The following is a 13,689-nucleotide window of genomic DNA, read 5'->3' on the forward strand; positions in this document are numbered from 1 at the left end:
TTGCAGACTTGATTTCCCTTTATCCCTAAATATTTCAGTGTATATTTTTCTGAAATTAACCACAGTATCTTACATAACTATACCAAAATTATCAAAATAGGAAATTAGCACTGATAGCAGTAATCTCTTTCCTTAGTTTCCCTTAATCTGTAACAGTTCCTAAGTCTTTCTTTGTCTTTCATGACCTTGACAGTTTTGAAGTCTAGTTTGTAGAATGCGTCAGTTTGGGCTTATCTGGCATTTCCTCAGGATTAGACTCAGGTTATGCAGTTTTGGGAGGACCATCAAAGTGGCGTCCTGTCCTTCTCTGTGTATCAGAGCAAGAAGTACATAAGATTTGTATCTTTGTTCCATTACTGTTGATTTTAACTTTGATCATACATATAAGGTGGTGAAGTTTTTTGGGTTTTTTTTGTGTGAAGTTTTTCCTTTTTTAATTAGTATCTTGAGGAGATACTTTGAAATTATTTAAATATCTCATCTCTCATCAAGCTTTCACATACAGTTTTAGCATCCATTGATTCTTGCCTGAAACAATTAACTATGATGATTGCCAAGTGATTTTTCTTATTCCATCATGCTTCCTTCATTTATTTGGCATTCTACTATAACAAAGAGCTTTCTGTTCTCCCCCATTATAAGAAAGAAATTTATTCTTTTATTTAAATCATTGTGGACTCATGGATTCTAAGATTATTTAGTAGACTATAACACTTTGTTAACATCGTAACATTGTTTATTTTGATATTCAAATCATGCCATACTATTTACCTAAGACATTGACAAATTCATTCTGTTTTAGAGTTCTAATTTGGGCATTCACTAATTTGCAAGGATGGTTTAATTACGTATTAACATTTTCCTACTTACCGGTAAAATGTTAGAGAAGCTTTAATCAAGATTTTTTTTTAACCTCAAGTCTGAAATCTGTTGTAAATATTTTGAAGTTTATAGATGTAAAACCTAGAATTCCCAAACTTGTATATTTCACATAAGAAGAACACTGCTAAAAATGGAACCCTGAGGACTTAGTTTTAAACCTATAATTTTTAGGATCTGTTTTTTATTTTTAAAGGGTTGATGTCTTTTAATTATGGTTAAGAGGAAAGCACAAACCCTCTCATTAGAAGTGGATTGTTGGAAATAAAGATTGTTGTATTCTAATGTCTTTTTCTTTTCTTTACAGGAGGAGAATTATTTATGCAGTTAGAAAGAGAAGGAATATTTATGGAAGACACAGCCTGGTAAGTGAAATTTTTGTGGTTGCATGAATTCAGGTAATAATTCCTATAATTAAAAGCAAAGTCCTGTTCCCACTGTGGGCAGCCAGTAAATTGTTTTGGAGCCAGTCAGTCACTCAGGACTCAATGGGGAGAAGCAGCTTTGGGTCTTGGCAGCTAGTAGAGATCACATCATTCCTTTGCCCCCAGGCCTTGGGTGGAACGTTCTTCACACCAGTTCCTAACAGAATCATTCTCACTGGGGCTTTATTTCCTTGAATTGGTAAGCTGCCTGCCTTGGCTCTGGGTGAGTGTGGTTTTCCAGTGAAACTTTTATGTGTGGACCCATGGAAAGTATCAGAAACCATCTCCTTTTTTTTGTAGACTTTCCAGTTCCCAAGGTGCAGTCTTAGGGAGGTGATAAGTCTGTACACATCATCTGTGGATTGATTCAGTGGCCAGAATGGGATCTACCCTTCTATTTCTTAAGATGGCATCTGCTTCAAATTAAAAATATATATACCCTTTTGTGAGATGACAGTACTGGGTAACAATAAATCAGTTTATCCTACACATTAATTGATTAGAAAACACTTAAATGTTTTTCTCTACCTTAATTACCAAACTGCATTCCATTGTTTAATTTCAGGCCTTTTCTAACACAGAAGCTGCATTTAAGAGCCTTAGGGATGAAGTGCCCTTTTTTGGAGGAGGCTCTCTGAGCCGTGTTGGAGGCTGTGTTTGTGGTCCTGCTGGCTGTGAAACTGCCTCAGTTCTCTAGGACACACCCTCTCCATCCTGGAGTAATCTGCAGGATTGCAGCATTGTTATGCAGCCAGTATTGCAGTGCCTTGTGCTTTTCGAATCCAGACAGGGTTGACTCAGCCCTTTATTCTTTTGAGGTAGATAAATTTGAGTGTCACACAATTTACAGTTGTGGGCTGGCTGGCAAGAGGGAGGGCAGATACTGTGGGCATGAGCTGTATATAAATATGCAGCTGTATTAAGTAAGGGATGAGTGGGCTTTTAAGGGTCAGGTTATAAGGTATTTTTGAAACTAAGGTTTGATCTCGGAGAATAATGAAGTTCCTATTTCCTATGGAATTTAAAAATTGGGGGTGGGTGGGAGAAATTTGCTTTGATCTGAATGACTATTGGCCCAGTTCCCACATAGACAGAAGAAAACATGACCAGTGACAGTTTGGCATAATTTGGACTTCTTTGCAGTTTTAGCAAGATGTTTTATTGATGAAATAAAACACTTTATAGTTTCACTAAACAAGTGAAACATAAATGTCTCCATGCATTTTGGCAGCAGCCTGTGCCATCTCTTTTACCCATACCCACCCCCACTAATTTGGTCTTTGGTGCATGTCTATTTCTTTCAAGGAATTTTGCTCCAAACATAAACTGCTTTGAGTGGATTATTCTTTTTAATTTTATTAAATCACTTTTGTTTCCAGCTTTTACTTGGCAGAAATCTCCATGGCTTTGGGGCATTTACATCAAAAGGGGATCATCTACAGAGACCTGAAGCCGGAGAATATCATGCTTAATCACCAAGGTGGAGATATACTGTAAACAGTTCTATAGTAAATAATCATCTTAAAATCTTCCCACACAGGTTCATGGTCATTTTCAAAGCCCCATATTCATGTGTCTGTTACTATGTGTTCCTCCGTTAGAATTTATAGCATCACGATGCTTGTACTTACGGTTAATGAGATTAAAAAGAGTTGAGGATAACTGGCCACTCAACTCCCTTTTCTAGTTTAACCTTTACTCTTTATAGCTTTGTCATTCTTTTGAAATCCTTACATAAAGTGTGGTGAGCCAAAAGCCAGTCCAAATACTAATTTTGGTTTGTTTCTTAAGTTGGAAAGTGAATCTTAACTTTATAAATTGAGTTTTCTTTAATGATGAAAATACAGAAATATTAGAAACAATGTTTTTATGATAAATTTTATTAATGCTATATAAAAGAGAAGGAGATTAGAACTGACCCAAACCATTTGATTATACTTTGGAAATAAAATGTTTAGTAGGCATCAGTTTATTCTTGCTGTTAGTTTGTAACAAATGTAGGAATCAGACAAACTAATATTCTATACAGCTGTGGGTACAGCAGAGTGAACCTTGATTGTAGCTGCATGTTGCTACAGACAGTTCAGCTTATGTGAGAGTAACCTGGGCTGGGGAGACTTGGCAGTTTACTCACATCCCAGAGGAGCAGCCCGTCAGTCTGGGTATCTGGGGGCTAGTGGCAGCTGCGGATCCTTAGGTGTCTATCAGAGGATGTAAGAGGTAGTTAACTCTCGTACAGAAAATGGCTTATGGACAACCGATGCCAGAATAAATGTTTCAAATTGTGGGATTTTTTCCCCCCCCCCCCTTTTTTTTTTAAGAAATGCTGTATTTAACCACGTTTGTCATGGATATCTATGTATCTTCCTTTCTCCCAGTTCTATCCTCATTGCCTCGGATTTAGATTCTGAATTCTAAGACAAGGGATAATAGGAATTTGATTAGTTAGCTTCTTTGATCCATAACCTAAGTGTATCAGGTAGTTCGGTGAAAATGTCATATTTCTTCTTCTATGTCAGAGTAAAGTACACATTTACATGAGTTGCCTTTTCTTGAAGTAAACTGGGAATAGTAGGGTCCCTGGGGTTGCTGAACCACTGGATAGCTAATGACAGGTCAGTAGGACTAAACTTGAACTGAAGTGTTCTTTGTATAAGGTGATGAGTTTTTTACTTTCTGGATCAGAAATGATGGTTCCATGCTATGTAGCAATTTCATTTCTTTCTTCTCTTCCAAAGTGCATTGGCAGAATAAGCTAACTTGTTATAGTGACTAGGACTGTTTTAAGAACTGTTAGGTCACAGTTCATGGTGATAAAAGCAATATATTTCAAGTACAGTGTCACACCTTTGTTCAAAACATGCAGAAGATTTTTTTTTAGGGTCTGTATACTTAATCCATACTTCATCAAGTTTTCCCAGGACTTACTTGCTCAGGATGGTAAAGGATTTTTGATATAAAGTAAAGCTGGAGCCTTAGACAAGCTGTTTTATCTTTTTCTCATATTTATTTTCCCACAAGATAGGTTATATCACTGGCAAAGGTAATTTTGCCTTATCCTTCACAAATTAGCATCCTTATTTTTGGATGGAACATTGCTAGTTCTTGATCTCAAAAAATAAATTTAAGGCAGAAAAATTAAAATGAAAGGATAGACTATTATCTTGTATGAAAACATTTAAACACTGCACGTACTTAGAATTCTCAACATAACCATCTTTATTCTTTCCTTCTAGGTCACGTCAAACTAACAGATTTTGGACTATGCAAAGAATCTATTCATGACGGAACAGTCACACACACCTTTTGTGGAACAATAGAATACATGTGAGCTGCATGTTGAAAGAAATATTACTGGTTTGGGGGTAATAGCTAAGTTTTACCTGGGTTAAGTAATAAGTGTGCTAAATTTTCTGCTGCACTGTTTGATTCTGAATCTTGTAGAAATTTAAATTCAGATGATATGCAACTAGTGGACTGTTTAGGTGTATTATTTTTCTCTTTGTAGGGCCCCTGAGATCTTGATGAGAAGTGGCCACAATCGTGCTGTGGATTGGTGGAGTTTGGGAGCATTAATGTATGACATGCTGACTGGAGCAGTAGGTGCACAGTTAAAAGCTGCATGTATTACGGACTGTGCTGAGTAGTTACAGAGTCATTACAGGAAGAGATGTTGCCAATTTTTGGAAAATGTTACCAATGAAATTATTTATTTTTCAATGAAGTTATTTTTAAAAATCTAACACTAGCAATGCTTTATTAGTGGTATTATGGGCCTCTGTACTTTTAGAAGTATTTTCATCTGTACTTTTAGAAGTATTTTCATTTAGATGATTTAGGTCATGGCCTGTGGTGCTATGAATCAGAGGCAAAACAAGTATTGCCCTTATTTTATAGATGGACAAAGTGAAGCATAAAATCAAATGGCTCACCCATTATTACACCAGGCTAATGGTGGAAAACCAGTTCCTTCCAGGACATTGCTTTTTCTCTGTGCCATTGCTTAAAAACTACAGCTCTTTAGCGATCAGCCATCACACATCACAGCATACATTTCTGATCTCTGTGTTACTAATTCAGGAAATGGATAATTCTGTAATTTAAAATTTTATATTCTTTCTATGCTAATTTTTCTTACTCTCTTCTATTCTTAGCCCCCGTTCACTGGGGAGAATAGAAAGAAAACAATTGACAAAATCCTCAAATGTAAACTCAATTTGCCTCCCTACCTCACGCAAGAAGCCAGAGATCTGCTTAAAAAGGTAGGATTCTAAAATTAGCACTCAACGCATGAGTCTCAACTACTAGGATTTAAATAGATAGAACTGAATATACATTTTGAATATAGAATCATACACAGATGTTGACAAAAAAGCTTACAGTTTTTGCCTCCAAAGTACAAATGTGTTTTTTTAAAGACTTTCTTTTCTTTTTATTCCCAGACAATATTTGGAAGTAATTAATAAAGCATATGTTCTCAAGGCAAAATAGACCTGCAAATTCTATAAAGAAAAAATAATCAATTTGATTAAGCTCATCAGTGTTTTTCTTTTCCTTCCTAAAAGCTGCTGAAACGAAATGCTGCTTCTCGTCTTGGAGCTGGTCCTGGGGATGCTGGAGAAGTTCAAGTAGGGACTGGCATGTCTGGTGATTTGAGGGGAAGATAATGCCAATTTTATACATTTGTGAAGGTTATATGTAGTTGCTTAGAAATGTATCTTATTTTGTGATTGGTAACTTCAAATAGTCTGTTAATTTGTCAGTCCAGTGAAGTCTGTTCCCCTTAATCTTTCTTCCTCCTTTTTTTGTTTCATTTTTTCCCAGGCTCATCCATTCTTCAGACATATTAACTGGGAAGAACTGCTGGCTCGGAAGGTGGAGCCCCCCTTCAAACCTCTTTTGGTGTGTATTCATGAAAGCATGTAATTTGAGAGACCTGGTACTTTTTTAGAATAAGAGAATCTCAGACCAGTTAGAAATATTTATTAATGATACAAAAACCTTTGGCCTGTCCTCTCTTCTCTTCACAATCTGTATTCTGCACAGTCTTTTAAGGAACTACAGCAGCAGTTGATGGCTATATTAACTGGTTTTAATTTGGTTGCTTAAGATAATTAAATAGCTTAAGTAATTGGGACTTCTAGTTTTCTTGCTTTGTTTTTGTTTTGCTTAACTCAGCCCATTCTGAATTTGCTTTCATATAGCAAAGTATCATAAACTAGGTGGCTTAAACAGAAATTTACTGTGTTGCAGTTCTGGAGGCTAGAAGTTCAAGATCAAGGTATTGTCAGGGTTGGCTCTTGCTACAGGTTGTGAGAGACTGTTTCATGCTTATCTTCCAGCCTTTGGTGATTTGCTGGCAATCCTTGGCATTTCTTGGCTTGTAGGCGCATCATCCTATCTTTTCCTTCCTGTTCATGTGGCATTCTCCGTGTGTGCAGATCTGCATCCAAATTTTCTTTTTGTAAGAACACCAGTCATTGAATTAGGATCCCTCCCTACTCCAGAATGACCTTATCTTAACTAGTTACATCTGTAAAGGCCTTCATTCCAAACAAGGTTACCTTCTGAGGTCCTGGGGTTAGAACTTCATCATGTGAATGTTGGAGGGACACCATTCAAACCATAACAATATGTTTATAAGTGAATGAGTTAGTGTATTAGTTCTTTGTTTTTCCCACCTCAAGAATTTGAGAAAAAATAGTTTCTTTTTCTGTTTCTTGAAGTGGAGGAAAAGTAATAGGATAACGATGATGGTTATTTGGTCCTAGGAGCACAGGGGTTGCTTGCTTTAAAATTTCAACATATTTTAAAATTTAAAATTTGAACATGACCGTCAGGGTAGAACCCTCATGTACCAACTGCCCAGCTTCAGAAATTATCAAGTCATCTTGTTTAAACATAAACATAACCACCATGCTATCATCATAACTAAAAAGCTAACAATTTCCCTAGTTGTTTCTTTTTTTTCCTCTGTTGTTTTGATTCAATAAGGATTCAGTCAAGACCTGTATAGGTTGACTGTGTTTCTTAAGTCTTAAGAAACTGATCAGTTTCTTAACTGATCCATAGATCAGTTCAGTTTAGTCCCAGTCGTGTCCGACTCTTTGTGTCCCCACGGACTGTAGCACATCAGGCTTCCCTGTCCCATCACCAACTCCCAGAGCTTGCTCAAACTCATGTCCATCGAGTCAGTGATGCCATCCAACCATCTCATCCTCTGTCTTTTCCTTCTGCCTTCAATCTTGCCCAGCATGAGGGTCTTTTCCATTGAGACAGTTCTTCGCATCAGGTAGCCAGGAATTTCAGCTTCAGCAGTCCTTCCAATGAATATTCAGGACTGATTTCCTTTAGGATGGACCAGTTGGATCTCCTTGCAGTCCAAGGGACTCTCAAGAGTCTTCTCTAACACCACAGTTCAAAAGCATCAATTCTTCGGTGCTCAGCTTTCTTTATGGTCCCACTCTCACATCCGTACATGACCACTGGAGAAACCAGAGCTTTGACTAGACAGACCTGATATCCGCTCTCAGTTCCTCCTTTGAGGACTTACTAAAGAAACTTTACCACGTGTCCTGTGCAGTTCCTTATATTTTGATTTTGCTGATTTTAACTCCATGGCATGTCCTCAGCCATGTTCACCTGTTCCTCGTATTTTGAAAACTAATAGTACTAATAGATCTGATTCAGATTAAATTTTTGGCGCTATATATTTTGATCAGAAGATATAATGTGTACTTAAACATTTCTTTTAGTGATATTAGTGGTCATTAATCATTGCCTGTATCAGTGGTTCTCAGCCAGGGTTGATTTGGCAATGTCAGAGACAAGCTGTCACAACTTAGGGAGGGGTGCTACTGGTACTTATGAGTAGAGGCCAGAGATGCTATTAAACATCCTATAACGCTCCGGACAGCCTCCCGCAATGAGAGTCATCAGGTCCAAAACGTCAACAGTGCTAAGGCTGAGAATCTAGAGCCTAGTTAGTTCCAAGATTTTGTTAAGGGTTTGCAGAATTGTCCTACTCTAATAATCGTTATTCATTCTTTATTAGGTGGAATTATCCTGTGAAAAGATACTCTTACATCAGTTGCTTGGTTACCTGAGGCACAGTTTATATAGAAAAGGCAGGATAAATGTTTTCTTTCCCAGTTCCTGAAATAATGAATTAGTTCCCTAGCACCTTCCAAAACTGACCAATGAATTATGTGATTTTTTTACTACAATTATGGATTCATGCTGTTTAACATATTTGAGTTTTAATTCATTGCAGTTATTTTTACTGATGTTCAGCTTTTCTCATCTTTAGACATCTTTTCCATCCTGTCGGTTCCCAAGTTCTTTTTTTGTGTGTGCTTTGCTACTCTGTGCAGCATATGGAATCTTACTTCTCCAACCAGGAATTGAGTCTGTGCCACTGGCAGTGAAAGCGCAGAGGCTTAACCACTGGACCACCAGGGAAGTCCTGGTTCCTGAGTTCTTTTGACACAACCACGAGTCTGATGTGGCACCAGAGAGAAGAAACAGATCGGGTAGTCAGGTTTAGGTGATAATATTTCTTCACAAGAAAATGCACTCAGGCAGAGCAGAATATTATTCTTGCTCCTAGAGAAATTTAAAGGACTGAAACAAGCTATGAGAAGAATCTTTTAACTAGAGCATGTTATAGATGTACTTTGTGTTTAAACTCTGATTCAAGTGTTTTACAGCTTTGCCAGTTGTGCCGATTGTCTCTAGAAAGGGATTTAGCCACTGGGCTAGGCGCACTGAAGCTTTATGGGAGGGGATGATCGATTCTCAGATTTTCAATAGCAATGATAACTAAAGATGTCATTTGACCTTTGATACTTTCTAGTTGTATATATTTTTAAATCTGTGCCTGCTCAGGCTGTTCTACTCTTCTATTACAGTCAAACCCTGAGAAAAGAGCTTTATCTGGAACCTTCTCTAATGCATGTAATGCTATTGATTGTTATGTATAATACAGTCTGTTCACCATTTTCTAATTTTTTTTTTTTTATAAAGCAATCAGAAGAGGATGTGAGTCAGTTTGATTCCAAGTTTACACGTCAGACACCTGTTGACAGCCCAGATGACTCAGCTCTCAGTGAAAGTGCCAACCAGGTCTTTCTGGTAAGTGAACGACTTTCCAGTGTAGCCATGGGAAATTTAAATATGGGTATGGGCCGTTTTCAATAAGAAAATTAGAATGTAGATAACCTGCTGCTGCTGCTAAGTCACTTCAGTCGTGTCCAACTCTGTGTGACCCCATAGACGGCAGCCCACCAGGCTCCCCCGTCCCTGGGATTCTCCAGGCAAGAACACTGGAGTGGGTTGCCATTTCCTTCTTCAATGCATGAAAGTGAAAAGTGAAAGGGAAGTCGCTCAGTCGTATCCGACTCTTAGCAACCCCATGGACTGCAGCCTACCAGGCTCCTCCGTCCATAGGATTTTCCAGGCGAGAGTACTGGAGTGGGGTGCCATTGCCTTCTCCGAGATAACCTGAGTTGCTTTTTTAAGTTATCCCCTTATGACTTATTGATAAGTAATTGATGTTGCATAACTCAGTATTCCATTTTAGTGATTAGAGTCAGAGTACATGATTCATTTTTTGAATAGGCCACTGACTTAAAATGTTTGACTCAGCGCCTTAACTGAAAGCCACACAGCCTTAGCAGTAGGAAAAGAAGGGATCATAGTAACTATTTTATTCCTGAAACAGCTAAAGATTTTTATCTGTAGGGGATTTTTAACCTGTTGATTTTAAATATTTGACATCAAAATACATTGCTTCATGTGTGATTGTAAGCAAATTAACCATAAGGAGGAAGTATCTGTATTGATTTATACTTTGTCTCCTCAGATAGAAAACCAGAACTTCTAGATTTTGATCAACAAATAATAGATTTATATCTGATGACCATCATTACATATTATTTGCCTAGTGCTTATTTTATTACTATAAGTACATGTCATTTGTTTCCTTCATCATTTGTCATTATCCTTTGGCATTTCTTTTTGGACTATCTCTAGGGAGAATAGAATATGGGGAAAGTAATCATTTGGAAATTTTTTCTCCCTTGTTTATGAGTTCATAGGATTTGTCATTAACTTGGAGAAGGCAATGGCACCCCACTCCAGTATTCTTGCCTGGAAAATCCGATGGACGGAGGAGCCTGGTAGGCTGCAGTCCATGGGGTCACGAAGAGTCAGACATGACTGAGCAACTTCACTTTCACTTTTCACTTTCATGCATTGGAGAAGGAAATGGCAACCCACTCCAGTGTTCTTGCCTGGAGAATCCCAGGGACGGGGGAGCCTGGTGGGCTGCCGTCTATGGGGTCGCACAGAGTCGGACACGACTGAAGCGACTTAGCAGCAGCAGTAACAGTCATTAACTTAGTTCTCAAATCACAATGTAACACAGTATGGTATCTTTTGGGGCGGAGGGTCAATTCTAAAGTTAGCATGGAACACAGAAATCTAAAATAACACTTAAATCACCATAGTATATAGCATGCTTTTGAGTAAACAACATTGAATAGTAATAATTCTATAAATGTATGATTATATAGTAGTATAAGAATATAAATGAAAAATATAATTTTATAGCATTTTATTTACTTAAGGAAGATGAATGTGTTATGTCTACATGATTTGCAAAATTACTGTGTCCCCCTTAGTAAAATCTCTCTTAGGGGAGTAGGCATGACTCATTTTCATGCTGTTGTTGCTTTCTTTTTTTTCTCTCATGATGTGGAGTTTTATTTTCTACTGATGTGGAATTTATACCTTTGATTCAACATATAGACCTTTTCTTCAGTTGGGTGTCACGGAGTTTTAGCTAGTTTGACAATTTTTCCCCCATTAAAAAGTCTAGAAACATGTTACCTTGCTACAAAGAAATCCAAAGTTGTGGTGGCAGACGTTACAGAGCTAAGCTTTCATTCCAATTTGTTGAGCTCCTCTTAATTATTTAAATTGGACAACTAATGAACACAAGAACAACTCATTTTTAGGTGGTAGCCAGAATTCTGTACACTAAGATCTCTTTTAAAATTAATTTAAAATAGTAATAGCCCACTTCTCTGGGGATTGTGACTGTAGTAACTGCAGTTCAGTTAGTATTTTTTTTATTGAAAGATAATTGATTTACAATATTGTGTTGGTTTCTGCCATACAACAATGCAAATCAGCCATAATTATATATATACTCCCCTCTCTCTTTGCTTCCGCTCCCTCTCCCATCCCGCCCCTGTGTCGTCACAGGGCCAGTCTGGGCTCCCTGTGTTACACAGCAGCTTCCCACTAGCTCTCTGTTTTACACACGATAGTGTGTATGTGTCGGCTGCTTTCTCAGTTCACCCTACCTTCTCCTTCCCCCGCTGTATGCACAGTCCATCCTCTACCTCTGAGTCTCCATTCCTTCCCTACAAATAGGTTCATCTGTACTGTTTTTTTGATTCCATAGGATAACTGTCTTACAATACTGTGTTGGTTTCTGCCATACAGTGCAAATCAGCGTAAGTGGTGTGTGTGTGTGTGTGTGTGTGTGTGCACGCAAATCAGCATTAAGTGGTGTGTGTGTGCGGATCAGCGTAAGTGGTGTGTGTGTGTGTGTGTGTATATACCCTCTCTATTGAGCCTCCCTCCCACCCACCCTCCAGTAGTTTAAATCCTAATAGAATTAAAAGAAATTCAAAGATGATTAAGGCAGAGTCTGGTCCTCTTGGTAGTACGCTTCAGCCCACTAGAACATATGTGGAAATGGCCTTGGTGGCCCACATGTAGCTGTCACAAAGCGTGTGCTCTATAGAATTGCACCTCACTCTTCAGGATTTCACCCAAAGCCTTATTGAGTCTTTTTATAGTAAGTCAAGTGCCTGCTTGTAGGTCACAAGGGTAATAGGAAGGAAGATAGGTATAGGATTAACTGTTACAGGGATGAACATTAACAGCAAGATAAATGATAGCTGGTAACCTAATAGGCAGGTCCAAGAAAGAACTAAGGCTACCAAACTGCATTATTGCCTGTTACAGTTAATAGTTTTCACAATGTTGGCCTTTATTTGTCAGGAAAATCCAAATCTATTCAATCATTAGCATAAAACCAGAAAGACCATATTGCCAAGTTAGAATTCTGTTTTTATTTTGGCCTAATAATGAGAAGCTGTTTGGGGGATGAGAATGTTAGTTGCTTATAAGTATGTGGCTAGAAACAGTAGAATTTCTCTGCATATATCTTTGTATTTAACAACTTAACGTAGAGCCTGTATTTTTCCTGTTTTGTTCTACTTCTTTAATACAGTGAAATTTTGTTTGCTGGCCTTTGTGGTTCAATAGAATTCTGCTGTCTTGGGGTCTATGCCTCTTTCGAAATGGCTGAAAGGAAGGTAATGGATGTGAAATGAGATTGAAGAGGTTGGAGAGTAATCACATTGGTGATTTTAGGTGTACATCATTATCTTGGTGTGTCAGAGACTGAGCAAAACATTTTCCCGACATTCTGTAGTCCACTGTTACTATCTTTCAGGGTTTTACGTATGTGGCTCCATCTGTACTTGAAAGCGTGAAAGAAAAGTTTTCCTTTGAACCAAAAATCCGATCCCCTCGAAGATTTATTGGCAGCCCACGAACACCTGTCAGGTATTCAGACTTTGTTATTATTTTTTAATCTAGAAGAAAGCACATTGTTTAAGAAATTTATGCCAAGTTACATAAATGGAAAATCTGTCATCCTGTTTGGTTGGCGTAAGCACAGCATCTCTACCTTCTTATATTGCAAGTCATCCGTTTGTGACTAATCAATGAGAAAATGCTATATAGTTTACCTTCCCTCCTGAAAGTAAGCTGCTGCACTGGAAAGTGTCCTCTTTAACCACTCATTCAACATTTATTATGCACCAGGGGTTGTGCTGTGTGCTAGGGACATATGGTTATGACAGGAATTGACCTCGTCCTAAAGAAGCAACATGGGGGCTCCTATTCATGAAGGAGCTAGCCATACAGAACCGAGAGGCACGGGGGTGTTACAGGCAGAGAAAGTGCATGCGGAAGTCCTCAAGGAGGACAAACTTGGCTGCCTTCTTGGCCATGAAAGGGAGGTCAACATTCCTAAAGTGTGGTGAGTGAGGAAGAAAATGGCAAAGGTTTGGAGAAATATTTTATTTTAAATGCAGTGAGAAGCTGTTTTAAGTAGGAGAGTAAAATGAAATTTTTTTTTTTTTAAGTATCACTGATGGTTTTATGAGGGCAAGTGTGGAGGTTAAGAGACTAGTTAGGAAAGTAACAATTAGTCTAGGGGAAAGATGGCTCAACTTCTGCCTCTGTGCCAATCCATACAAAAAGGAAATTAATTTAAAAAAAATCACATTACCCCACTTGC

The 13,689-nt window shown here is 38.0% G+C and overlaps 1 protein-coding gene across 2 annotated transcripts in view; it reads left to right on the plus strand.

Moving 5' to 3' along the window:
• Positions 1 to 13,689, plus strand: part of RPS6KB1 (ribosomal protein S6 kinase B1) — a 41,113-nt gene that overhangs the window by 23,562 nt on the left and 3,862 nt on the right. For both annotated transcript variants that reach the window (NM_001285641.1, XM_018063570.1), the window contains 9 exon segments: positions 1,187 to 1,244; positions 2,684 to 2,784; positions 4,541 to 4,631; positions 4,813 to 4,903; positions 5,459 to 5,566; positions 5,870 to 5,932; positions 6,129 to 6,206; positions 9,330 to 9,437; positions 12,838 to 12,950. In NM_001285641.1, the coding sequence (NP_001272570.1) occupies positions 1,187 to 1,244; positions 2,684 to 2,784; positions 4,541 to 4,631; positions 4,813 to 4,903; positions 5,459 to 5,566; positions 5,870 to 5,932; positions 6,129 to 6,206; positions 9,330 to 9,437; positions 12,838 to 12,950 (811 nt within the window).

The sequence above is a fragment of the Capra hircus genome, chromosome 19, assembly GCF_001704415.2.
Source record: "Capra hircus breed San Clemente chromosome 19, ASM170441v1, whole genome shotgun sequence".
In the NCBI taxonomy this organism is placed as follows: domain Eukaryota; kingdom Metazoa; phylum Chordata; class Mammalia; order Artiodactyla; family Bovidae; genus Capra; species Capra hircus.